The 26,642-nt window shown below is 37.1% G+C and overlaps 1 protein-coding gene across 1 annotated transcript in view; it reads right to left on the bottom strand.

Moving 5' to 3' along the window:
• LOC136131462 (pregnancy zone protein-like) overlaps positions 1 to 26,642 on the bottom strand; it is a 66,463-nt gene that overhangs the window by 17,728 nt on the left and 22,093 nt on the right. Inside the window, exons 7-21 of the mRNA XM_065888219.1 lie at positions 25,937 to 26,105; positions 24,570 to 24,654; positions 22,358 to 22,481; positions 17,054 to 17,215; positions 16,241 to 16,468; positions 14,879 to 14,942; positions 12,299 to 12,441; positions 9,366 to 9,515; positions 6,884 to 7,048; positions 4,824 to 4,923; positions 2,081 to 2,243; positions 1,461 to 1,689; positions 830 to 1,025; positions 506 to 627; positions 236 to 287 (exon numbers count right to left, since the gene is read on the bottom strand). Coding sequence (XP_065744291.1) covers positions 236 to 287; positions 506 to 627; positions 830 to 1,025; positions 1,461 to 1,689; positions 2,081 to 2,243; positions 4,824 to 4,923; positions 6,884 to 7,048; positions 9,366 to 9,515; positions 12,299 to 12,441; positions 14,879 to 14,942; positions 16,241 to 16,468; positions 17,054 to 17,215; positions 22,358 to 22,481; positions 24,570 to 24,654; positions 25,937 to 26,105 — 2,152 coding nt within the window. The remainder of the gene's footprint in view (positions 1 to 235; positions 288 to 505; positions 628 to 829; positions 1,026 to 1,460; positions 1,690 to 2,080; positions 2,244 to 4,823; positions 4,924 to 6,883; positions 7,049 to 9,365; positions 9,516 to 12,298; positions 12,442 to 14,878; positions 14,943 to 16,240; positions 16,469 to 17,053; positions 17,216 to 22,357; positions 22,482 to 24,569; positions 24,655 to 25,936; positions 26,106 to 26,642) is intronic.

Genomic DNA, 26,642 nt, shown 5'->3' with positions numbered 1-26,642 from the left:
TCATCAGCTTTAGTCTTCATTATTAGCCAAGAGCTTTCAGGTGAGTCTCTTAACTTCTCTATGTCTTTATGAGGAAAAGATTGTTCTCCATCAAATGTCCTTTGATTTGCACATGGGATAGTATACTTGTTTCCTTTTTTTCCCCCAGAGGAAACATGCCCCAAAGGGCATTTCACAACTATATACTTTGGCAAGTGGCTTAACAGAAGAATTTTATCTATTTTTTGACACTTACCTGAAGCACAAAGAAGTGTGTTGAAAGTTTCCTCCTTTTCTATTCCTTCAGGCTTTGTATTGAAAGAAAAAAAATCAAAAAGAAAAGTGATAGTGAATGTAGATAGTGATAGAGAAAAAGCAATCACTTTAGGAGAAAAACTGTTAGTGAAAACTTGAGTTGTGGACATATTCATATTCTTGGGAATGAAATGTCACTGTCGCATACCTATTAGATAATGTGATTTACATAATAAGGCCTCTGAGACTCAGAGAAAGTAGGCCCGCATACCTCAACAAATAAGGGCTTGACTACAGTGTCCTTCTGTCCAGGTGCTGGGATGTGGGGCACCTCATTGTCACACAGTTCCTGAGACTGCAGGGCTTCTGCAGTAGCTGTGAAATTCACCTTTCCTGGGGAATAAGATTCTTAAGGAGTTAAACAGTGATTCTATATTGAATGGTTTCTTCTTTTTAAGCCTCTCCAATATTTATAACGGTTTTCTTTCAATCGATCATTGTCAAAGGAGGAGAAAAAAACATGCATCTGAGTGAGAATGGAAAGCAAATCATTACAACATAAGAAGTAGGATTTGTGAACAACTTTACCACTCACCCAGTGACTTTGGGGTCACAGCCCAGGACACAGTTTTCTGCTTATTTCCACAGACACAGTGAGATTCTTCATTCTTTTCTACTGGGATGGCCAAGAAGGCAGGAGAGGCCTCCAGCTGCACGCTGACCTGTCCCCCATTCCCACCCACAAATTTGAGAAAGGACACAGGGAAAAGGTCAGTAACAGGGGGAAGAAGCTTAAAGGGACAATGCATACTAATTGAGAGGCTTTGAGAAACTGTTCAAACAAGGTAAATCCTGTCAAATATTTTGTAGTTTAGATGTTTGCCATTAGGACTTTGAAGAACTGACAGGAGTCAGGATAAATACTCAGGATTTAGGCTTGTGCCAACACAAGGAAGAGATATTTTCTTTAGTTAGAGTGAAAAAATAATCAGGGGGAAGTAATATCTGAATTTAGGAATACACAAATAATGCAGAGTCCTGAATAAATATAACCTTACCACCTCAGACCTGTTGGGGAGCTTTGTTCTTAGTACTTATTCCATTCTAAAATGAGGCTACAATATGTTCAATTATGACTTACTAGGAGATTACCTGGGAAATCTAGGTAATGAACAGTGATTTTGTTCCTTCCTTCTACTTTTGCTTACGTCGAGAAGTGCCCTTACCCGAATGCAATGGGACACATAGCTGAATGCGGTGGCTTTGAGTGTGAAGGCTTCTCCTCGAACCACAGAGTAGGGAAGAGTGAGTTCCAGGAAGAAGGGCTGGAAGGCTGTAAGAGAGATGGTGGGGGAGAGGCCAAGCCCTGCTGTTCCAGACAAGCAGAGTGCGCCAGCCTTCCACTCCGTGATGGTGTCAGGGACCTTCACTGCCAACTCACTTCTACCCGATATGCTAGGGAGGGGAAAAAGAGGAGGAGAGTCAATGAGTCCCCTCTTTAGCAAGCACCACAGCTGATCCTAGAGCATGAAAACTTAGTGTGCTAAATGTTAAACTTGATATAAGGTTTGGTGTTCATAATGAGGTCTCTGAAAGTTTTTTTTTTTTTTTTCTTTTTAGGGTCGAGGGTAGCTTCCTACTTTCTGTTATTTTAAGTATCTCAGGACCAAATTAGAAAAAGAAGATTGCATTGTTTAGCTATGAGATAAATGAACTGTGAGTCTAAATAACTACCAGAAAAGAGCGGAGCAGAACGGAAAGGATCAGGAACCAATGATCACACCAGAATTAGAGAGGAGAATTCAAATCCTTTTATGAACTCAATTCTGGGCAACACACAACTTACTCGAGCGCCACCAAGTCCCAGATCCAGGTCTCAGGGAAATACTTCCGGACTGTCTCTTTCACTTCCACAGCTGGAGGGTTTTCTCTCCCTACCACTGGATAAGCTATCCCTGCATTTCCACGTGCTAGAGCAGAGCCTTCTGGGCCCATTGGACCCACTTGACCTGTCGAGAGAAAACACGCAGGGCCCAACATAAGCCTCAATTTTATCAATTTCTTACAGCTGCCTTATTTATCAAGTAGAATAAGATCATATGCTCAGGGAATGTTTATTATTAGAACAATTTAACCTACCGGCTTCTTACTGTGTTCACTCATCTACGTGTCCTATTGGAAGGCTAAATCCTATTGCTTCATCAAATGGTTTAAAGGTAACTGTATTTTTCTCTAGAAGTGAAAACAAATGTAGCTCTCCCTAAGCTGAGTTTTCAACTGGTGAAGGCAAAAATAAAGAGTAATTTAAAACAACAAATACTGCTTATACCCTGACGGGATGATCATGTGTTCTCCATTTGCAGTGAGAATCAAACAAGAGGAATTGATAGTAGCTACAGCAAGAGGATTTCGGGAATTTTTTTTAACAATGATATAGTAAAGTATGGGTTATAGACAACAGAGACTCAATAAAGGACAGAAAATAAACTTTAGATTGGCCAGAAAAGACTTACAAAGCAGAACTTAAGAAGACCATGAAACGATGAGAATCACAGGGGAATGAAGAAGGCATTCCAAGGAGGGGCATTTAACATAGCTGAGTAAATAGTAGGTGTAATTGTGTAATAAAACACCATGAAGGTTAGGACAAATAAGTTAGATCTGTTAAGGAGGCAGGAGTTAGGTTGATTTTTAAAAGTGATAAAAGCAACTATACTCCAATAAAAATTAATTTTTTAAAAAACTGACCTGCCAGAGATCAGAAGACATATAAAGACAGTATGTATAAATATATAAACATACATAAAGTAATAGCATTGAACATGCTCTTTTAAAACCTTAAATATGATGACCTATGAATTCTGGAAGTAGCGATTATGTCTGAGAAATAAATGACATGACAGAAGCAATGTTGAAGGGTGATGTGCCTTTCACGGTATAGAGGCTGGATTGAAGTGGAGAAAGATGGAAGGCAAGGAAGGTAAATTATAGTGGCTTTTTAGTACTTTGGTTATGAAACAATGAAGGACAGGACTAAGATGATGTAACTGAACAGGAAAAGGAAAGAATGGATAGGCGACGAATACCAAATGTAAAATTTGTCTAGAGTGTTACAGAATATCTGTGATAAGAATGTAATGATGGTAGTTTGTTTTCAGGTTTTTCTGGATCATTCCACCTACATGTTTTCACTTAAGATTGAAAAGAAAATAATACAGTTGGTATTAAGAGGGATGTGAAAATAAAGTAATAATAATGTTTTTTAGTTTTTTTTAACCAAAAAACACTGTTATATGGAATCATGATTATGTTGTTTTTAATTTATGCTCATGACACCTCAGTGATTTTGGTGTTGTCATTCTGACTTTCAACTGAGCCTCAAAAATGTTAAATGAGTCTGCAAAATTTTTTTTTTTTGCCACACCTCGTGGCATGTGGGATCCTTAGTTCCCCAACCAGAGATCGAACCTGTGTCCCCTTCACTGGAAGAGTCTTAATCACTGGACAGCCAGGAAAGTCCCTGAGTCTGCAAATTTTCAAAGTTATATGTGTCATACCAGATAAAGGTATGATGAAAACTTGTTTTTTTTTACTACATGAATTTGTTTCTGTGGAGGGAATATTCTTATTCATTCCTCTACTTTCATAACTTTACTCTTTGTCTTCCTAGGCAAATAATTTCTTCTGTATTAAATGTGTTTAATTTATTTTTTAAAAACACTTTATACCACCAAATTTCTTATTACAAAATGGATTAGTAGCCATCCCAGCATGCCTCTAGACACTTCTCTAGGCCTGTTAGCAGCAGAAAACAGTCAGAGCTAGAACCTTTTCAAATTTCCTCTTTTCTAGGTGTACCTGAGACACACAAAGAGACTAAGTATATTCACCAAAAGCTGAATTATTCTATTTTGTTCAATATGTCAAAATCACTCTGATTTCCATAAAAGAATATGACAGAGGCAAACAATATCTATAAAATCCTTCACATTTCTCAGCATCCCTTGCAGGTAGGGCAATGAGATATACGCCACTTCCACTGTTGGCCATAAAAGTCATGTGCAAATCTATCCCTTCTTCCCTGTGGTAGTAACCTTGAAAGGCACATTGGAGATGGAGTCACAAGATGAAAGCCCATTGAACCTCCCTGACAATGACTGGTCAGGAGGTGTTCTGAACAGCTACTGGACTCACAAGCAGTGTTTGTGAAAGGAAAAAATAAACTGTTATATACTTAGCCTCTGAGACGTGGGGGTTTGTTTGTTACTGCAATATAATTTATCTTATCCTGACTAATTTAGGTATTGAAGCCACAGTGGGTGAAGAGGATTTAAAGTACCAAGACTATTGAAGACTATGACAGAAAAGTATTTGATTTGAATGAGAGACAGAGAGAGAGGGAAAGAAATAATAAGGGCTTAAAAATTATTTTTTCTGGGGAAAAGTATTATATGAAGAAAATTTACCGAGAAGTTGCTGCAGAGTTACAACATTCAGTACTTTTTTAAATGGCTTTTTATCCCAACCCAACGCAGCAAAGCATCACTTTTCTTCTATTATTTTAGCAGATAAATAATTCTCACCCTTACCTCCTGCATAGAATATAGGTGCTCCTGGATATGGCTGAAGCAGCTGACAAAAATGTGGCTTGTGGATTTTTGAGTTGGTAAAAATATTTAATCCTACAGACTGGAGGAAAAATAATTATTAAAGCATACTGGCAATCCAGCCTGGAGACTTGAATATTTCCTTACGTTTGTATTATACTCTTACTATTATTATACATATAGCTCATAGGATCATCATGAAAATTCCACACAATGGAGAAGAGAGGTATTTTATAAGTATGAAAATGGGGTCAAAGAAAGTCCAGATCATCCAGTTAGTGAATGGGAGTTGGGATTAGGATCCACTTCTGATTCCTATTTCTGAATTTTGTCTCCTATGTGCTGATGCCTCTTTAATTATCTTTTGCCTCCAAGAAACTTGAGTATTTTAATTTTGGATGTTTTTCTTTCCTTCCTTCCCCCCAAAACCAAACATTAACTTTGTGGCAGAGAGTAATTTTTTGTTTCTTTTCAATTGAACTTGTAGGGCTGCATATTGGAGATTTTTCTCTTTTTTTCTAAATAGATTTATTTATTTATTTTTGGCTGCGATGGGTCTTGTTTATTTATTTATTTTTGGCTGCGTTGGGTCTTCGTTGCTGTGCGCATACTTTCTCTAGTTGCAGAGAGCGGGGGCTACTCTTTGTTGTGGTGCGTGGGCTTCTCATTGCAGTGGCTTCTCTTGTGGAGCACAGGCTCTAGGCGTGCAGGCTTCAGTAGTTGTGGCACACGGGCTTAGTTGCTCCGTGGCATGTGGTATCTTCCCCTACCAGGGCTCGAACCCATGTCTGCAGTGTTGACAGGCTGTGCCACTATGCCACCAGGGAAGTCCTGGGGATTTTTCTTCACAGTCAGTACACTTTGTTTTGTTTATGTTTTATTGGAAAATATTGTTTTGTTTATGTTTTATTGGAAAATATTCCTTTGCCTGAATATCTATGTTCAACTCATCCCTTTTGTGATTTATCCTTTCCTTTTTTCTTTCTCACTGTCTTTTAAGTATCTTGAATCTCTGCATGCAAAACACAATTGCAGATGTCCCCAGTAGCCTGATTCCTAGAGCCCCCCTGTTCCAAGCTTCCTCTTTCTTTGATATTAGTCACAAATACTACTTGCTGTCCTATCTCAGAGTACTTGGGAAACTATGGGACTCTGAAGCACAGTTGTCAGTGGTGGCAGTGATATGGAATGGGGAGAAAGAAGTCAGAAAGAAATGTTTAAAGATGCTGCAGTTAGCTAATAAACCGAGTCTTGTTTTTCTCCCTCTACCACCGTCTGATTTATGATTCTGGAGGCTCCAGAAGAGGGAGGTTTAAATTGTTCTCAGCTAAGCTGCAGACCTCATCAGCTAAGCTGATGTATGCTTTCCTCAAGGTATAATGAGAGTTTTCAGTCATTTTTGGTAGAGATAAGATTTAATCTCACAGCCTGGATAAACTTCCTTTTCATAACTCTGCCTGATTAAAGATACACATTTGAGCTAACGTACCTAAGGCAAGCTAACGTTTCTACTCCAAGTTTTGTAAATCTTTTCTTTATGAACAGCTACTTTCAGTTTTCCTGAAATTTTACTGCCCTGAAGGTGTTGGCTGAAGTAATGTACTTTGTGTATTTAGTCATTTACTCAATCATTTATTTTTGTGAAAATGTTATAATGGCTGCCAATAGGGTACTCACCTTTCCAAGGTTGTCAGAGGTGCTATGGGAAATATTTTGTTTTTCTCACATATTGGAATCTCTGAGAATCACTGAGAGGGGAATATGACAGTGATAACTAGTTTTGGGATCAACTTGGTTAAAGTTGTGACCCTAAAAGTATACCCCTTGCTGTTTAAAATGCCAGAGAAATTCACGATTGACTCTCTGTGTGTATACAAAGTTCTCTATGCCTCTGAGATTTCAATATTTTTCTGTTAATCACAGGTTTTCTTTTTGGTGAATGAGAGGAAGATCAGATTTTAGAGCTTAGAAATCTATTTGTTCTCCATCTTAACAAAGACTCAGAAGTCAAATTTGGTTATGTTTTTAGGAAGAAGAATTACCTCAAAGATACTGTAAACATCATCATCATTCAGGACCTGCTTTGGTGTGTAAATGATTCCATTGTGAGTTATATCTTCTGCATTGATGCATTTTTCCCCATCTTCATTCATGGGACTTCCATATCTAACACTAAGGACGCTCTTTACTGGTAGCAAATCATAGACCTGCAAAATAGAGAGAACAAAGGAAAAACTCTTATTTATTTTATTTTATTTTGAGTGTGATAATGTTCAATCTGGAGTTTAAGAGATCATGGTGCTTATTTAACACTCCCATACCAACATTATAAAAAGTGACACAGAAATCAGGGGGAGATATTAAGGGTTATGGATCCTAATGTTCTTCTTGTACAAAAGAAATTAATACATAAGATATCAAATTAATTGATCAAAGACTCACAGCGCATTTTGGCTGAGTAAGTATAAAACTCAAGTCTCTTTGTCTCCCAGCCCAAACGCCTACTTTTAAAAGAAAGCAAAAATGTGGACAGTACAGAGAAACATCATGAAAGAATAATAGTCATTCATACCCATCACCCAGTAACAACCTCTGTAAATACTTAATTCATTCCCTTTTCCCATTTTATATGATTAAGTTCTTACCATGTTTTTTTCTTTTAAGTCTACTATTTTAAGACCAATTTTAACTTGGAAAAAAACTAGGTACAGGGGTAACCTAGAAATAAATCCATTCCAGTTCACTTTTCGCCCAGAGCCTAGCATAAGGCTACCTGCCCAGTCATAGAGTGTTCATTAAACACACAGTGACTCCATGCGGACCTGCTGTCATCTCTTATCTAAGCTACTACAATAGCCTCCTAACTGTTTCCATTCTTGCTCCCATACTCTGAGTGGCAAACAAGATCTTCTTACCAAATAAATCTAAATCACTAAATCACTCTCCTGCTTAAAACTCCTCAGTGATTTACCACTACATTTGCTGTCAACTCCTAACTCCACTGCAAGCTCACAGTACTTGTCATGATCTTCTTTACTTTCCATCCCGCCTACCACCTCTACCATCCTCTTCTCTCACCATTACGTATAAGGTCATTACCTTTTCCTCTTTGAACACTGCAGACTTATTCTGACCGCAAGACCTACAGGCACGCTGCTTTCATTCTTTGTAATGCCTGCCCCTACCCCCCATTATCTGACAATCTAAGAAGACACCACTAATCACTATATCAAAAATTGTTCAACTCTTTTCTTTAGCTCAACATCCTGTTTATTCCTTAAATGATACTTATCAAAATTTAGAACTATTATATGTTTATATGTTTTTGTTGCTTGCTTGTTTAATAACTCACAAGACTATATGTCTAAAATGGTCAAAGACCACATCTGATGGTTCACCATAAAAACTCCTATTCCTGGAGCAGTATCTATCCCGTAATCCAGACGCAGGGGATATTCGTTAAATAAATAAATGGACAATGAAGATTGTAAACTATTGGGCCCTTTTGGAAGTTCTTCATTATAAGAAACATCTTTAAAAGACAAGTTTGGTTGGAAACTCTCTTTTGTCCGTACTTAAAACCAATGAGTAAGTGCCTGTTTTTTTAGAGAAGACTTAAAAACCTGGCATGTCACATACTATCTTGAACTGTGGTGTGTTAGACATGGCATTGAATAAAATTTGGTTCAAATCCCACCTTTCAAATATAATTTTGGGGCTTCCCTGGTGGCGCAGTGGTTGAGAGTGCGCCTGCCGGTGCAGGGGACACAGGTTCGTGCCCCGGTCCGGGAAGATCCCACATGCTGCGGAGCGGCTGGGCCCGTGAGCCATGGCCACTGAGCCTGCGCATCCGGAGCCTGTGCTCCGCAACGGGAGAGGCCGCAGCAGTGAGAGGCCCGCATACCGCAAAAAAAAAAAAATATATATATATATATATATATACACACATATATATATATAGTTTTGGCATGTTCTTTCTATAGTTGCTTAACTTATGCTGGCTGTGTTTTCTTCATTCATAAAATTAAGGTAATAATATCCACGTTAAGGAATTATTATTCATTTATTCGTTCATTAAAAATGTGTTGAGGGACTTCCCTGGTGGTCCAGTGGTTAGGACTCCACACTCTCACTACCGAGTGCGTGGGTTCAGTCCCTGGTCAGGGAACTAGGATCCCGCAAGCCATGCAGTATGGCCCTCCCCCACTGCCAAAAAACAACAAAAAAGAAATGTTTTGAGCGCCTTTTACATGTAAGGACTGTGCTAGGCACAGGGAATGTAGTAGTGAACGAGACTGCTCACTCTTTGATACGTTATAGCAGAGAATGAAGTAAGAGGATCTGTGTGAAGCACGCTGTGCAATGTCTTTTTTGGAACTGAACTGAATCCAAACTCGTATGTGACTTACTACACTATGCCTGACACTGTGAAGAGCCTGTCCTTGGCAGTTGTAACGTCCAGCTTCCAGAAATGGTCACATCATGTGTGCATTTTCTGATACGCAAGACTGAAATGGGACTCACTGACTGAGGTGAGACCTCAGCTTCGGGCTTCACTAGCAGGACACTCTGGTCCACTGCACGGAGGGCACAGAGGGAGTAAGCAGCGGCTGTGACCTTCAGGTTGATATCTGAGGCCGGCAGGCCCCGGGCTGAAGAGAAGCTCAAATTTACCTGTAAAGAGGATATGATTATAGCCACACATTTTCTAATTGTTACAATCTTAAAACTCTCTTCTACCCCAGGGTAGGACTAGTCCTTTCCACACTTCCTTTCTCTTCATCCATGTTAGAGAAGGGTTAAGAGGTGAATCTGCCTGACGACTACCAGTTAACCATCTCTGGAATAAACTGGAAATGTGGTTCGCTTAACTCAGCGTTTCCCACTCTCTTTATAACCAGTGAAATATAAATTGATGCTGATCACAGTCAAAGAGAATCTTGAGTGGGAATTGGAATGCACATGCTAACAAAGACACACACCCATCTCCATGCAGTGTTTTCGTGATGAATGTGTACAGTTTGCACGGGGCTGTGGAAAATCCTGTTCCACCTCTACGACCAGCCGATGCAGTCTCCTTCAGTTGGCCCTCTTAATCACCTGGCATTCTATGGTGGTGTAGTACTGTTTATCAGGATCAGGAATTTACTCATTAATTTAAAAAACTAAACATCTAATATGCATCCTAAGAGTTAATTCATTGACGATATTCAAAGGACTCTGAATAAAGAATGAGAACTACAAAATAAGGAAAAATGTGCGTAATTTTTTTCAGAGTTTTGACTGGTTTAGCCAGTAGAAATTCATCAGTAAGTGAATCTATTGGTTCCTTATGTTTATGTTAGAATTTTTTGAGTAGAATCTTGAGTAAATGATAAAATACTTTGGAATTTAGTTACTGCAGTAGCATCCGTTAAGCTTCCAGGTTCTTGAACTGAAAGCTGATTTGGACTGCAAGGAAGTAGTACATTCCGTTAAATAATATTTGACTTGGATGCTGGATTTAACTATGATAATCTGCTATGTGGTCTACTGAATTAATGTAACACGTTGGATTCACGTATATCATAAGACATATATGAAAAAAATTAATTGATTTATCCTCAAGGTGCAGTAGTATTCATCTCTGTAGTTCAATATATTATGAAAACACCGCTTTTGGAGAATTCTATTTTAAATATGTTTGTTTTTATTTTTAGAAAATTTAAGTTCATTAAAATATGTTTGTGAATGTCCATACCAAATGAACAAGGGAGTTATTTGAGATTATAATCACTGAAAATACTCCTAACCAAGAAATGGATATGCTTGAAAATGTAACACGTTCTACTGATATGAGAACCAGAAAAGAACTTTAAGGCATATTTTGAGAGTCTGTACCTATCCATATGAATCAATGTTATCCTTAATGAATAATTATTGCCAGTTAGGATATAACAGACAATTTAAACTGTTACATAGTATTTAATGTATATAATAAACCTGTCATTATTAAAATAAGAAAGTGGTATATGGATGGTGAATAGAAAACAGGTTTCCTCTTTCCAACAAAGATCAAAAAATTATTTAAAGTATATTGGTTTAAAGAAACACAGGTCTCAGACAGACCTGGATCTTTCCTCACATTCTCAACCCACTTCTTACTCTGCTCATCATCCTGTCAGGATGTCTCGCTTCTAGGGTCCTTAATTGTTAACTTTAATAACTCTCTAACTTTTAAACACATAGTCAACTTTCTTCTGAATACTGCAAAAATCTTCATCTATATTTCTCGTAGCTTATCTCCATCTCTGATCAATGATAAGTGAAAAGATATTCGATGTGAAGTGATTAAATATAATGTCCATGGACTTTTGCTTCTATGTGGAAGTTTACGACATGACACAGAAGCTGTCGTATGTTTTTGCACCAGAGTGAAGCCACTGCTGGGATGAGTAAAGTGTGCTGAAAGCTGTAGCATAAGATGGGCATTCCAAGGTTTAACAAAAAACTAACTGCCCATGATTAGCAATAAAGATGTTGAAGCTTGAAGCAAAAGTCTCTTCTAGGTTTATATGAAACACACAGAACATCCGAACAGAACACAAATGATGCTCTTGGACACCTGTCCAGGTTTAATAGCATTCTTTAGTAAGATGGAGTTGAAAATTTATTCAGAAGCCACTGTGTATTTTCTTAGATCATTGTATGTTACAAAGGACAATCTAAATATAATTCTCATCGCAGAAATCTTCACTTCCTGTAAATGCATATTGTTTTAATCTTCATAAAACTCATGTCAGAGTCCTTGTAGGTATATTTTTAAAAATATATCTGAAGTCTGTGGATCCTAGTTGATTGTTAATGTTAAGATTACCCAGAAAATTCTGTTGGGATAAAGCTTATTAATATCTCAGTAGGCTTCTCATTACAGCCATGCATTCTTTGGAAATATAAGAAGATCCCATATGCAACTTAGATTTTTATGCTATAGTCATTATTAGAGTGCCCAGGCTATGTTTCTCAAAATGGGATACACACATATACCCCTGTTCTGTTTCAGATTCAAAGTGAATTTAACTCACAATAAATTACTGATTTCTGCAGTAGTACGTGGAGGCGTGTCAGGGGGATATGATAGAATAAAACTGACATCACTGTGAAGCATCATTTTTAATTGAAAATTTGGGGAACAAACATTTCAAAATTAAAACTATTAAAGGTTAATTGTAGAATATATTTTGAATTCCACATGAATTTTCAGATAAAGCAAGAGAAAAAATTGTGCTAATGGCCACCTGCTTTGAACTACTCCTCTAGACCTCCCAGGGCTTAGCGTCAATCTTTCCTTTAGAGGTCCTTTGGCAGAAAGTTTTAGGAGCACTACATGGCAGTTTTTTAATGTACATAAGGTCCTTATTTTCCATACTTCAAAAGGGGAGATGAAGAAAAGGACTGGACTTAAACAAAACACCCACCTTATTGGGAAAACAGTTTTCAATCTCGAGTTTCTCAGTATCTGCAATAACTTCTCCATTAGGTAAAATAGTATAAATAAGCAACTGGGCTGTAGGAGCAATGTCTGATTCCACTTGAAAGGAGAAGGAAAATACCCCTTTCACTGGAGAGTAAAGAAAGTTCAAGATCATAGATTAGGAAGAGGGAAGAGTTTCACTTTTATAAAGAAGAGGTTCTCAAATTATTTAACTTATTTACATTTGGAGCATATTGAAGTAAGACTTGCATTTGTACCATTTTGCGTGCATTAGTATTCAATAAATATATGCTGAACTAATGACATTTTCCCTTAAAGATGTAGGTTAAATTGTTCATTTCCTCTGCGGAAGTAGAAAAGAACATTTAGTGAATGTCTCTATTTTTAAATTAAAAAAAAGACTTATTAAGAATTGAAGAGAGAAGAACTTTTAGACACGTTTAAGGATCTCTATCTATGATCCAATCAGCACAGTTCTTGTCATATGCATGAGGCCAAGTCAAAGAATGCAGCATAGTCTCTACCTTCAGGCCATTTAAAACACAGCGGAGATACAGGTACAAATAATCACATACAAAACAGTATGCCTCCGATTTTTATAAAAGAATTCAATGCATTTATCTTAGTGGTTACTTTCTGTGTGAATTACATAGTGTTTAATTCATGTATCTGCTTAATCTTCTCATAAATGTTCTGTTTTACCTTTGTAGCATAAAGTTCTTTAAAAACTATAGCCTTCCTGTATCTATAGAAGATCTGAGGGCAGCTTGTGGTGAAAATACACAAAAACAGCAGGGTCAAAATAAATTTGAAACAATGATACTGAAACCATATGAAATTGGACTTCTCAAGCAGGGTTAAACAGAGGCAGGAATAAATTTTATTAAGAAGCTATAACAGGGCTTCCCTGGTGGCTCAGTGGTTAAGAATCCGCCTGCCAATTCAGGGAACATGGGTTCGAGCCCTGATCCCGGAAGATCCCACATGCCGCAGAGCAACTAAGCCTGTGCGCCACAACTACTGAGCCTGCGCTCTAGAGCCCATGAGCCACAACTACTGAAGCCCGCGCGCCTAGAGCCCGTGCTCCACAGTAAGAGAAGCCACCGCAACGAGAAGCCCGCGCACGGCAATGAAGAGTAGCCCCCGCTCACCGCAACTAGAGAAAGACCATGTGCAGCAATGAAGAACCAATGCAGCCAAAAATAAATAAAGTTCCCTTTAAAAAAAAAAAAAGCTATAACAGATGGTTAAACACTAGAGTGCTTAAATTTAACACTGAGTTTCCCAGAAATCAAAGACAAATGGAAAAGCAACCATTTACATAGTCATCATCAAATAAAATGAAGTGTATTTTTTCTTAGAGAGACACTTCCTTCTCCCCATTTCACCTCTCAAGATACTCAGTATACTATATAGAATTTAAACTCTATTACAGGAACTGATTTTGAAGAAATTGCCTTAGGAGGCAGTTTGATTTTTGATATGCTATTAGGAACAATCTTACCTGCTCTAGAAAAACCAATATAATGATCAATCCCATAAAAATCAATGATTAAATGGAGAATTAGAGGGACTGTCCATATTTGAGTGCCTGAATTCAATTTTTTTAAGCAATAAAAAAAACTTTTAGCAAGAGAGATTTTACAATACATATTCTTTATTTTTTCTTGGAAGTATTGACTCGCCTTGGGTGAATGGGCTTTTTGATCTTTCTAAATATGCTTTGTTAATAAATATTGCTTTAGTAAAATGATAGCCTATAACTATTCAAATGAACAGAAAAAAAGGAAGCTACTTACGAGATTTAGCCTGGGGACATGTAACAAATAAAGAGACTAAATGTACTTATCTTTTCATAATAGATTATTTCTTGAAAAGTTAGTTATTCTTCCTGGGATAACAGATATCAATGGATATTTATGATTCAAGAAAATCTAGAAGGAGAGTATGATCTAAAAGAGAGAGGCAGGAAAATAAGAGAGATTTGAAGATGGTGTGTTGTTGGCACTGAAGATGGAAGAAGAGGCCATAAACCAAGGAATGCAGGAGGTCTTTGGAAGATGGAAAAGGTGAGGAAACAAGTAACCTCCTAGAGTTCCGGAAGGAATGTAGTTCTGCTCACAACTTGATGTTAGCCCGTAAGACTTCTGATCTACAGAATTATAAGATGATAAATTTGTGTGGTTTTTAGTCAGAGAGCTTCCTACAGAAGCAATAGGAAACTAATACAAAAACATACAGAGTAAAATTTTTCTTTGGAGATTTTCTGCATTTTTAAATTATTTTCTGCATTTAAAAAATTTAATAATAAAATGAATATATTTTACTTTAGAAATAAAATTTACAATATAGAAATGCTATAAAAAAGTTCTAAATGGACTAAAATGAACCTAGTATCCTTCTTTTATCAGCTTCCTCAACTTTGGTTGATGGAAGGAAGCTGGTGACCATTTCCTCCAATGTAAGAAATAGCTTCATCTTGCTAAAACGTTTAGGATTTGACAATTTGAGAGAAAAAATAGGAAAATAGGGGAAAAAAATAGGAAATCCTGAAAGTACTTACTCTCTCTTTGTTTAATGGACAACACATGGGCTCCTGACTGAGCGATGCTTCCTCTTGCTTTGATCTGAAGGCAGAGGGAAATACATGTATTATCATTTTAAAGGGTACTTATTAAACTTACTTAAACATATGTATAATACACAAATAAATAATAACTCACTACTTCAACCCAGATGTTGTTTTTGTTCACTAAATTTCTCTTTCAATATTTTCCTATACATAGTTTAAATAATAAACTTTACTTCAAACAACATACTTTAAATAAGAAACATAAAATTTTACAATGCTTTAGAATTTTACTTAATATTACTACTTATCTTGAATATTAATATTTTAAATTTACATATTCTTTCAACAAATATTTTAAGCATCTGTTATGTGCAAAGCAATATATAGTGAAGGCAGGTATAAAATATATGTAAGTATTCTCTATTGTTGCCTCTATTTAAAAAAAAAACAACTAAAAGTATTTACACTCTCTATGTGCCAGGTACTGAACTAAATAATTTAGTTTTAAGATTTTTATTTAGTTTTGACTATAACTCTATGAAGTAAGTATAAATACTATCTTCAGTATTCAGATGAGATGATTGACATTTCTCTTTACAAAGGAGATTAAGTAAATTACCTGAGGTCCCGTAACTAGGAAGCAATAAAGCTAAGATTCTAACTTAATGTCAATTTTTTCACTTTTTTATAGAATTAAAAAAATACTATTTATAGTTAATGTTCCTATACAGAATTTCCTACACATAAGTTTTTCTCCTTAAAAAGACTTACTTGGATAACTACCAGCTTTGAATATTTAAAATTTTTGTACATCAGTAGGTATACTGACCTGAAAAGGATCATATCAATTTATAATATGCCTGTCAATGTACTTTTCCCTGCAGTTACACCAGTTCTTGAACTTTGTAAATTATTTAGAACCTTTATAGGAATAAAATACCACTGCTTTATTCTTTTAATTTTCACTTCTCCAATTAATGTTAAATTGACATTTTTCCAGAAGATTGTTTATAATTTTTATTTCCTATTGGTTAAGTTCTTGATTTTTATCCTTTGCTTATTTATCTACTGGGTTCTAGGAAAAACAATCTTTTTTGTCTAACAAGGCATTTGTCTTAAGCTCTTTCCTCTTCCATTCAATAATTTTCCACTGGAACTCAGAAAAAAAAAAAACTTAAAAGTTTCAGTGGAGACCAGAATATAAATGAAAAATTAAAGCATTAATTTGTTAGGAAACAACTTCTCTTCACTCATAAAAACATTATATTGATATAAAGAGCATTACTTAGATAGGAACTCTATCTTTTTAGGGTCTACATAATTAGGAAGAGCTACACTGGCCTTTATTCTTACCAAATAATAGAAGGTTAATTCTTTTTCATCATTCAGAATCTGTCCATTCAGGATGTAGTGTGCCCGAGTCTCCTGGGTTTGCCCACAGGCCATGGTGCCAGCCACAGGTTCAAGGTGAACGTAACTCTTGCTTGGGGAAAAAATATGCTTTACAGTGTGCTGTGCTGGTGTGTGAAATTCTTCAAGCCACCAGTTATCAAAACAGAGTTTATTCTGCTTGTAAGTGACCTAATGGATAGAATAAAGGTCTTAAGTAGGTTATTTGTTATTAACATATATTACGTATATATTGGTCATTTACTGAAGATTTTATTAAGAATCATGCTTACTTGGTTTCATTATAGGCTGCCTTCCCAAATAAAGTATAATCTCTAAACAACTTTCCCTTAAATTTATTTAAGTTTACACCATACTGATTTAGTAGGTATTATTCACTCATAATCAAGATCAGTTACTTTTTCTTCATACCCTTAACACAAAACAAAAATAGTGGTATAACAAGGAAACAAGGCAAAATCTAATTTGTAATAAAACTGTAAAAATGTTGAATTTTCAAGAGACTATCAAGATGTTCTAATATTTAAATGTCTCCTGAAACTAGATCACGCTGTAAACAGAGTCTATCTGAAGTAAAAGTTTCTGACAGAGAATTTTTCATTTCTTATTATTTAGTTCTCCACATTGCTTAATTTCTGCTTTAGTCTTACCACCTTTTCTTTTCTCTCCGGAGTTCACCTGCTTCCCATGTACCCTTAAATTCTGTGGCCCCAGTGATCTGTGTCTTTTTAGTCCCAGATGCCCCTTCCCACTTACCAAAACTGAAATGAAAGAAGATGTGAAGTTACTGGTATCAATGGAAATGTTCACCAAACCATGCTCATTCGTAGTAAAGCTGGCACGGTATGCAAGTACATCCACGCTGACAACTACAGTTTTATTGGGGATTGGCTGATCCTTCTCATCAACTAGAAGAACCTAGAAACAGGAAAGTGATAGCTGGTTCCGGGTGTTATATAGCAATAACATTTTCTACTCTGTCGTATTCGCCTCTTGACGCCTTGGCCACTGTCACTTAACGAAGATCTTAGAATATGAAAATAAGATTTGTTTTCTGGGCTCTAAAATATTTTTCTTTTTGACATTTATATTTAGATAACTTATGAGCATTCAACTGAGAACAGCCAATAGTGGACCCAAGATGTTACCTTCCCAAATTTTCTTCATCTCTGGTGTTCTCTATCTCAGTATATAGGGCTTCTATCCATCTGGTAATTTATGCAGGAATATGTAGGGCCTTATTTTTTTGGTCATGTTCTCTCTTTCACTGCCTATATATAACAGTGCCTATATCTAACCCATTGCCAAATGCTAACCCTTCCCCTGCTAAACATCTTTTATTCCTATTTACTTCTCTCCAAATCTACTGCTTCCATTCCAGTTAAAACCACAATATTTTTTCCCATCCGGTTTCCTATATCTTTCTATTTAAGTTTATGCAGTCCACCCTCTGCTGCTCTGTCCTTGCTTCAAACCATTCGCTATACAGTTTAAACTACACTGCTCATGTCATTCTCCCTAAAACTTTCAGTAACTTCTCAATCCAAAATTCTGAACATAACCTAAAACACACTTGGTTCTTTGATCCTGAAAAAGCTGTTGTACACCTACAGCCTTGGCTGTTCTCTCATCTTTCTTAAATTTCTGGCCAAGTCATATTCATCCTCCAAGTCTTCAGTTTTCTCATGCTTTTCTCTTGACCTGAAATGGTCTTGCCCCATTATTAATTTCTTGCCAATTTGATACAAAATACTGGAATACCTTAAGACAATATCAAATTCGTATACATCAATAAAATGAGGAAATTGCCTGTAAACTGTCAATTCAAAGATTAGTTACCACAAAATAAAATGTAAAATGCCTAGAAATCTTACATTTCCTTGATAGTTTACTAACTTGGATATCAGTCTTATAATTTAGCAATATTATTATGAATATTGAGCCTTGAAACTAAAAAAAAATCAAAAAACTAACAATAATAAAAACACTAAATGAAAATATCTTATTCTTTCTATAGAAAATTATATTATAAAATCATTGTTTATAAAGAGGCAATCAAAGAGCATGCAGCCAAACTATACAGGAAAAGTGTATTATAAAGGTGTGTTAGGAAGTTAATTAGTAAGAATATGCTTTTTTGGGGGGATTCTGTGATAATATTTGCCTTTCAAATTTGTAATTTTTTTTTTTTTTTCCGGTATGCAGGCGTCTCACTGTTGTGGCCTCTCCCGTTGCGGAGCACAGGCTCCGGACGCGCAGGCTCAGCGGCCATGGCTCACGGGCCCAGCCGCTCCGCGGCATGTGGGATCTTCCCGGACCGGGGCACGAACCCGTGTCCCCTGCATCAGCCGGTGGCCTCTCAACCACTGCGCCACCAGGGAAGCCCTCAAATTTGTAATTTGTTATATTCTTTTCTTACTCTAAATAAATATTCATTTTTATAATAAATTTTGATTTTGTGATATAAAAATTTGTTTTCTTAAAAGCCACATCCCCCCAATTATGATTATATTGAAAAGATTACTTTACCTGCCCAAAGAAAGGGAGCCCACGTCTGTAATGTGAATCCACTTTAGTAAATTTCAGTTTGCTTAAGGTGTTTGTGATTTTACATGATCCGTGTCCAGTTAATTCCAACCCTGAAAAATAATTCAGTGAAGTTGAACTGTTGCATATATTCAGCTCACCTCATACTTCCATCCCATTTTCACTCTATTATAACAAAATACCATCCATATACTCTTTTCTTAGTCTTTCCAGAATTTCTCATGCTTAGAAAATCATTGTTATCCATACTTCCTCAATTCTCTGTTTTCACAAATATTCTGCTTGTTCCACACATGCTCTTGAGAAGTTTTTCACCTCATCTCCTCTGGGATCTTGCTGTATCTTTGTGTCTATTTCACATCCACGTCTTCCCCCAACAACTTTCAGCATACATCTTGATTCTTCACAATGGCCTAAAAATATTCTTAAATTTCTATCACAAACTACTTCCCCAGCAAAAACATTCTTTTTACCACGTGGTGAAAAGTATAGCCAATACCCGGTGCTCTTCCATTCAGTGAAGTGTGATCTGTATTTTAACTCCATCATCTAAAGCACCGCTCTATCAAGTCTAACAGATCCTTTATTTTCCCCCAATATGGTATTCTCATCTCAGACCTCATCAAAATGAACTCTCAGAATTACTTCATACATAAGTATCACTGAGACCCTACCAGTGGCATCTAAGAAATTGTCCTTATTTCCCCTAACCTTGTGACTTCTAGTTTTATTTTGCTGACTTACCTGATACTATTTCCTAACTGCAGTTGTTTCTGTTCTTGGGCCCCTCGTTGTCTGCCTCTAGCCTCAATTTAGCAATGCTAAGTGAGCTCACTTTCAGAACACGTGCATTTACTCTTAGGAGGATCTGGACACAATGAGAATGGTTTCAGATTTACATTTCTCGTTCTGATTTTGGTCTGGCTTCCTTTTGAAATTGTCAAAATGAATTTCATTTTGACATGAATGGAATGAATCGACTTCCATTTTGATATTCCAAACTGTGATTCTCATCACCATAGCTCTTTCTCGTCTTTTCCTTATCTTGGTTAATGACATTTCCATTTCCCTGGCCCCCAAGTTGTAATCTTTGGGGTCACCTTTGAATAGTATTCTGATGTATCACATTGTAACACATTTTTCATCTAGCCTGTCCTTCTCATGGCTGCTGGAATTAACTTTTTTTAAAAAAATCAATTTATTTAGGTCATTCTCCTTAAATATATCTGAAGATATCCAATGTTTTTCATAATAAAGTTTAATCTCTTTAGTACATGATTTACTTTTCTAAACACCTTAGCACCAGCCTACTTTTTTAAGATTCTTCTGGGACTGAACGCATTTGTTTTATGCCTATTACGCTTTCCTGGTCCATCACTATCTTTCAAAATACTATCCATTCTATTCAAATCTGCTCAAATGTTACTTTTCAAAGCCTTCTTCAGCTCTATATTAGAATTAACCCTCTCCATGCTCATTTGGCCCTTATTTTTTACATTTCCTGTGGAAATTGTATTATTGTTATATATAATACATGCATACATATATACATAGCCATATATATAATTTCTTTTTAGATTCCTAATTCCTTGAAGGCAGAAGCCATGTCATTGTCATAGTCCCCAGAAACTATAAAGCATTTTACATGGAATGGAAGTTTGATAAATGTTTAATAAATATTTAAAAATAATACAAACCTGTTCCCTCCTCTCTGACCTTGGCTTCCACTAGTAATTTCATGTCATATCCTTTTTGTCTCAGATGAAATATTTTACTTTTTACTAGTTGTGTGAAACAGCCTTCCTCGTCTGCCTGAAGAGAAAGGAAGAGAATTCCTGGGTCCTCTGATTTGTGATTAAAAAAAGTCAGTTACCAACCTCTGAACATTTTGTGTTGGCCACAGAAGGAAATTTTACAAATGTTCTGACCATCTTTTGGGTGCTTATTTTTTCCCAAGCCCCCAAATGATACAAAATTTCTTCATTAATCATTGAGTTAATCATTGCCAACCTTTGCCTTCTCCCCTCTCTTCCAAAAGCCTATCCATTTCTGTCATATTAAACTTCCTAGAGTTTCCCCAATGTACCATGGTATTTTGTAATTCTACCTCTTTGTGTGTGTGTCTATGTTGTTCCTCAAATAACATTCTTTCTTCCATTCCGATCTTGGCCCACAGTTACTGCTCTCCTAAACTCAGCTTAGACATAACATGTTCTAAGGAGCCTCTGTAATGACCTCCACCTAAATATCGACTAGGGACTGTATTTTCTTGATATCTAGGACATTAAAAAAAAACCATATATTCATTGACTAGATGAATCATTATAGCAATTAGATCTCTAAACTAAACATCGGGTTTCATATTATAATAAAGATTTGTTTTCATTTTTGTACTTATTTACATGAAAATATTTATTGCATAATTAAATTTAATCTTATTTAATGTACTTATATGCAGATATCATGACTCATTTGAAAACAGAAATTAATCCTAGTCTCCCTGATAATAGTAAGGATTTTGGCAGCTAGATTTCTCTCATGTTTATCTTGCTTATCGATGTTTATCTTTTTTTTTTTTTTTGCGGTACGCGGGCCTCTCACTGTTGTGGCCTCTCCCGTGGCGGCGCACAGGATCCGGACGCGCAGGCTCAGTGGCCATGGCTCACGGGCCCAGCCGCTCCGCGGCACGTGGGATCCTCCCGGACCAGGGCACGAACCCGCGTCCCCTGCATCGGCAGGCAGACTCTCAACCACTGCGCCACCAGGGAAGCCCTCGATGTTTATCTTGAACTTCATCATCACATTCACCACCCTAGCCTTTCATTTATTTGGTCTCTACAACTTTGATAACTTGCTTTTCCACACCCTTATAGTGTCCGCTCACATTGCCACACCCTGGACTTATATATACTCTTCCCCTGAAATCAGTATTCATTTCATTAGTATTCAAAAATACAAATCAGTATTCAAAAATTCATTTCATTTTTTAAAACGTGTCCTACTGCTGTTTCCCTTAGTTATTCTTGTTTCCACTTTTTTCTGATGTAATCGAGGCCTCCAGTTCATCATCCCTCTCAGTCCCCCTCTCCTCACCCTGACGCTGGTTTCAGTCTCCTCTATGCAGGGTAGATTCCATAGGGTGTCATTTGATTCTCCCACTAGCCCAATTCTTAATATCCGTCACATTCTTCTTCTATTATATTTGATAAAAGCCAACTTTGGAGACTTCCACATCCTTTTATGCCCATATACCTGGCATGTCAATTGCGGTGAGAAGGAAATTACAAAACTGGCCAAATACCGTTATAAATCCATCAGCCCCACCCTCAAGTTGGTTCCGATCATTGCCAGGCAATCTTAAAATGTTTCCCTTACTCCACACTTCTCCTAGGTGACTATTTCAAACACTACTCTCATATTGTATTGTACTGTATCGTATTCTCTATTCTATTATCAGCCACAAGAAAACAAGATCTGGTGTTAAGTGTCCCGGGGAGGGTGATTTCCATATACCTGTTGACTAAATTCTTCACAGATACTTTGTGAATGTTTTCCATGGCAGGTAGAACTGTATCGTGAATATCTTCTGCACACATTAATTGTCACCAGACCACGGACAGGCTTTCCATATGTGTATCTGTAACAGTAAAGAGTCATACAAAAAATACTTAACATAAACAACTCAGATGTTCTTCACAGGATTTGATCCGTTCATATACCCATCTTACTCACTGACAGCAATTGTATTTCCTTCCAAAGCATTTGTACTTCAGAAGCACTTATTCTGAAACTGCGTCTCAATTATCTACAACTCTAAGAGAAAATACTTACTGAATACTGAAATACTTTTTGAAACTCCTCCAAATGGAAAAGTAACAATGCAGTTTTACTTCAGCTGAGAGGGAAGAAAGATCTGAGAAAAAACTGCCTTATTTCCTTCTTCCTCTGCTGTCAGATTATCTAGGTTATGATTCTACCTTTGCCAATACCTCCTAAGTTGTTTTAGGAAAAAAATTAGGGAAGCATACACAGTGTATTTCTAAGTCCTCCCTAACTCATGTATATCTTAAGAGGATAAATGAGGAATTAAATGGGAAAGCACTAGCTATAGAACAGAAGCATTATAAGTGAACGGTATCATGATGACAGTCGGATTCTGCCACATATGATGGAGAGATGTGATGTGGTATGGTCTGAATATTTATGTCCCCCCCAGATTCACTTGTTGAAATTCTAAACCCCAAAAGATGATAGTATTAGGAGGTGAGGCCTTTGGGAGGAGGGTGAAGTGCTCATGAATGGGTTAGTGCCTTTATAAAAGAGGCTCCAGAGAGATCTCTTGTCCCCTCCTCCATGTAAGGACACAAGGAGAAGACACCAGTTATGAACCAGAAAGAGGACCTTCACCAGAACTTGACCGTGTTGGCATCTTAATCTTGGATTTACCTGCCTCTAGAACTGTGAACAATAAATTTCTGTTGTTAATAAGCTCCCCAGTCTGTGGTATTTTGTTATGGCAGCCTGAACAGACTAAGACGTGATGTGAAGCTGAACTTAGTCTATTGTTTCTTAAAGTATGCTTCGTGCACCACCCACATTGAAATTCCCTGAGATATGCAGTGACAGTCAGAGTCCCAAATCCTTCCTCAGATTTATGATTGGAATCTCTAGAGGTGGAGCTGAGGAATCTACATTTTAACTAAGAACGTCCATAGATTCTGATGCAGACTTAGGTTAGAGACTTATTGCCCAAACTGTGAAGCCCCAAGCTTCCTCTTTTTATAGTCTCCCCCTCCAAAAAAAGTGCTGATAAAGTAATAAATTATTTACTAAATTTAATCACTTTGTTGAAGCTTTTCTTTAAATCTGAATCAAAAGCCTTTCCCTCTGATGGAAAAATTTATAGCATCAGAGCTGGTGAGAAGAATGAAAACATGTTTTACATGCTGTTTTTAGAAGCAAGAAGTACAATCAACCTCCTTGGTGCATGTAGGGGGTACTCTACTGCACTAAAAGGTAATCAGGGAAGAAATAAATGACATGTAGTTTTAATTCTACCTTACATATCCAGCCTTTAAGACAGAGGGTCTACGGAGCTTCTTTCTAGCTTTCCATAGTTTAAGAAATTGGGAACTATAAAAAAAATGGAGGCAATAGGACATGGAATAACATGGAATCTATGAGCATGGGCTCTAGAGTTAGATGACCCAGGTTCAATCTAGCCCAGTGTGTGGGATATAGAAACATAGAAATGCTTCATGAAGCTAGATTTTTTTTTTTTCTTTTTACTTTCAGAGGCAGTATAGAATAGTGGTGAAGAGTTCAGGGTCTGGAGTGGACTGTTGGATTTAAATTCCAGTCTTCTGGAATTTACTGTCTGTAGGAACTTGACCAAGTTCTTTTATCCTTTATGTGTTGCAGTTTCCTCATTTGTAAAATGAGGATAATTGTCCCCATCTCATAGGGTTAGTGTAAGAAAAAAAATGTAAATAAGTGCAAGGCACTTAAAACATTGCCTGGCACATTTTAAGCGCTCAGTTAATAATTTTTATTATTAGCAGTAAAAGTGTTGTATGCCACCACCCCTGCTCCCTAGTCTGAGTTAAGACAAGTTGGGGAGAGAGTCATTCCTTCGCTAATTAAAATACTTCAAAGTCCAGCGATCATTATGGGCAATACAAATAAAGTAGGGAAAAAGAAATGAGGTGAAAAAAATGTAACTCACAGACTGCAGACGGATACCACAAATTCATCATCCAGAAAACCAACAGTCTTGGGCATTTTCACTTGGACTTCAAATTTGGGCAAAACTGTTATCAATAAAAGAGAAAAAAAATGGTGAAAGTGGGCAGGAGGTCCTGTAAGCATTAGTAATGATTCTGCTACAGAACCCTGTAACAAAGGGTCACATAAAGTGATTTCAATTACAACAAGGGGCAGCAGGGCCACTATTGGCAAAGGAGATGCCGTCATAACCATGGGCAGTTGGTACCATGTTAACTTGGTTAAGCTGGTATTATGGTTCCTAGAATCTCCTTCTCTGAATTTGTCCAAGATTTCAAAGGTGGGAGGAAAGTAGCATCATTATTCTCTGAAGATCCCCATGGTTAGACGCGGTTACAGGTACAGAGGGGCCAGCAGTTTCCAGTTTGTCTTTATTTTTTCCCTCTCTGTGTCCAGCTCTCTCCTTCCCAACTTCTAAACCCTGCTGACTCACAGAGACCCTAGGCCCACCATCAGCACCTGGTTATAGAAATATTGGAGTGGTAGGTAGGGAGAGGTAACAGTCTTCCATTGATTCTCCTGTCAGTTTCCCTTCGTGTTCCACTCTGGCGTGTGAAGGTGCCCTTGTGAGTTCTGATCTGTCCATCCCCACCAATGCTTCAGGAGGACTGGTTAGTAATTTCCTCTGATCGACCATCTCCTCCTGTTGGACTCTGACTTTTCCAGCCTCTCTCATAGTTGTGTATAAGGCTTGTTATTTCTATAATGAATCCCTGTTCTATAATTCTCATGGCAGTTCTGGTGAGTTTTGGGAATCCTGTTTTTGTGATAGGTCTCCTTATCCATGGCATGATATATTTAACTTAAGTTAGAAAATCCGCATAACTGATAACTAGTAAGATGGTTTCAATGTCTGATTACTATTATTAGAGTAGATTACACGTAGGTCACACAAAGCCAGGTTGTAATCCCAGGAAATACCTCCTGTTATAAGATATAGATCAAGAGATGCATGTAGATAACATAATGTATTGGTTAACAATTGATGTTTGAATAGGGTCAGATGGAACTATTAAAATTTTTCTTGCTTTTTGTTGGCTCTGTGATTTTGGTAAATTACTAACTTTTCTAGTATTAATATGTTTGTTTGTAAACTGGAGAAGGTATAGGATCTGCTTCAGAGGGCTACTTTAAGGATTAAATGAGATAGTGCATGAAACGAGCTTAGCAAATATTTAAATAAATAAAAAGCCTTGCTGATTTTCAACTATTATATGCTAGATTTTTGCTTGTCACCTACATGTAAAAATGATCCAATCTTTCATTGTCTAATGTCATAAATATCTTGGACACATGCAGAATTCTTACCATATTCATTCACCTCGAAAGAGTGCTCTATTTTTTTCCCTGACTCCTTCTGCAGTATGACCTTGTAGGGACCCAGCGTGGGCTCCACTGAGAGTGGGAAAGAGAGCTGGTTGAGTCCCCAGTGCAAATTGACACTGTGCCATTGGAAAATCCGGTTCTTCTTGGGATTCTATAGGTAAAAACATCACAAGTTCATAGAAGCAACTGAAATATATAATATTGAGTAGAGGAACAGCTTTTCAGGGAGAGTGACATTGGGAGGTGGATAATTAGCTGATTGGTAAATTGGCACCAGTGGTATTAGCAAAGGTTTCTAGGAATTCTAGACTGAGCAAAGGACATCTTTCCCAGCTATGAGATATGACAGCTGACAGCACCTCTTTTTGAGATTTGCATACCCATCTTGTTCAGAAATATTGGAAGAGCCACTAAATTGCATCATCTCAGGGAATTCTGTTCCTTCATTTATATCTTATCTACTCTCCCCAGGATTTAAGAGAGACAGGGAAAACAGTGTTTTATTTAGTTCTGGTGAAGTGCCAGTGGGGAAGGTGGAGGTGGAGTGAGGCAAGTTAACACAACTGGCAGTGAGTCCTCATCCCAACCGAGATACACAATACATTACCTACCTCAATATAAACCACTGGGAACTGAAAAGAAAGAAATAGTATGAGTGTGAGATAGAGTTTAGAAAGAGAACACCATG

This window comes from Phocoena phocoena, chromosome 11 (genome assembly GCF_963924675.1).
Source record: "Phocoena phocoena chromosome 11, mPhoPho1.1, whole genome shotgun sequence".
NCBI lineage: Eukaryota > Metazoa > Chordata > Mammalia > Artiodactyla > Phocoenidae > Phocoena > Phocoena phocoena.
Note: the sequence above shows the minus strand (reverse complement) of the source record. Positions and strands in the feature narration are given on the sequence as shown.